The sequence below is a fragment of the Fukomys damarensis genome, unplaced genomic scaffold, assembly GCF_012274545.1.
Source record: "Fukomys damarensis isolate Sample0158 unplaced genomic scaffold, DMR_v1.0_HiC HiC_scaffold_20, whole genome shotgun sequence".
Taxonomy (NCBI): domain Eukaryota; kingdom Metazoa; phylum Chordata; class Mammalia; order Rodentia; family Bathyergidae; genus Fukomys; species Fukomys damarensis.
Window position 1 is genome coordinate 7669869 of NW_022900932.1, and position 982 is coordinate 7670850.

General features: G+C 62.0%; 1 protein-coding gene across 2 annotated transcripts in view; it reads right to left on the minus strand.

The window, feature by feature from the left end:
* Nucleotides 1-968, minus strand: part of Trem2 (triggering receptor expressed on myeloid cells 2) — a 5012-nt gene extending 4044 nt beyond the window's left edge. For both annotated transcript variants that reach the window (XM_010631027.1, XM_010631026.1), the window contains exon 1: nucleotides 828-968. In XM_010631027.1, coding sequence (XP_010629329.1) covers nucleotides 828-867 — 40 coding nt within the window. In that variant the 5' untranslated portion in view covers nucleotides 868-968. The remainder of the gene's footprint in view (nucleotides 1-827) is intronic.
* Between the last annotated feature and the right edge of the window lie 14 nt (nucleotides 969-982).

Consider the following 982-nt stretch of genomic DNA (forward strand, 5'->3'; position numbering starts at 1 on the left):
CCCGACTTGCTGTGTGGGCAACCACACGCCCATGATGCCCCTGTGCCTCAGTTTCCATATCTGTAAGACGGGAAGAGAGAGAATACACAGATTCCTGAAAGCAAAGTGCTTCCAAACAGGACGCGCCCCGCAGGTACAGGTATCGATGTTGTACCAGTGCAAAGGGGACAGGACGCTAGGTGAGAGGGAGGCTTTCTGGAGTGCCCTGCTTGAGGCCAGTCTCCTGTAAGCACCGGGGTGTCCCAGGGGGTGGCGTCCAGGTCTCTGAATCACAACACACTCAAAAGGTTGGAGCCCAGCCTGGGTAAATGAGGGAGAGCCCATCTCAAACTGAGAGGAAGGGCCTGTCCCTGCCATGGGCAGGAGGAGCTGTGCACAAGGTTTTCGGGTGTCCAAGCCCCTATCTCAATGACAGAAGCCTTCAGCCTCCGTCCTATGCTGCAGTCCCTTCCCCTCGGATGCAGGTTACGATCTGGAGTCTTCCTCCCTCCCTCCCTCTCGCCCACCCTGCCACGCCCTGGGATGGTCTTAGGCTTCAATGAGTCATAATTTTAGGGGCTCGTATCGGTGCCTCCCAAGCCTCCCCAGGCTGCATCAGGACTCCGCCCCTCCCTGCAAGGCCCGGGTTCAGCACCCCTCACACCTGCGCCCGGACAGGTGTAGTCCAGGGGTGTGACAGAGGGAGGCGGGCGGCAGGGAGCAGGCCGAGCAGAGCAGCGGGTTGAAGCCTCCTTCCTCCTGCGGGCGGCACCCACCTCCCCACGCCCGGCCTCCAGCTCGGGAAAGAGAGGGAAGGAAGGCGTCGCAGGGGCCCGAGGGGAACCTACCTGCGACAAAGAGCAGCAGGAGCAGCTGGAGAGGCTCCATGCCACCTCCGGTCCAGGGCAGACACCACGGGGCCCTGTGCAAGCGCTGGTGTTTCCCTGGAACAGTGCAGCCCACAGGAACCCTGTGATTCAGGACGGGCGTGGGCGGGAGGGAG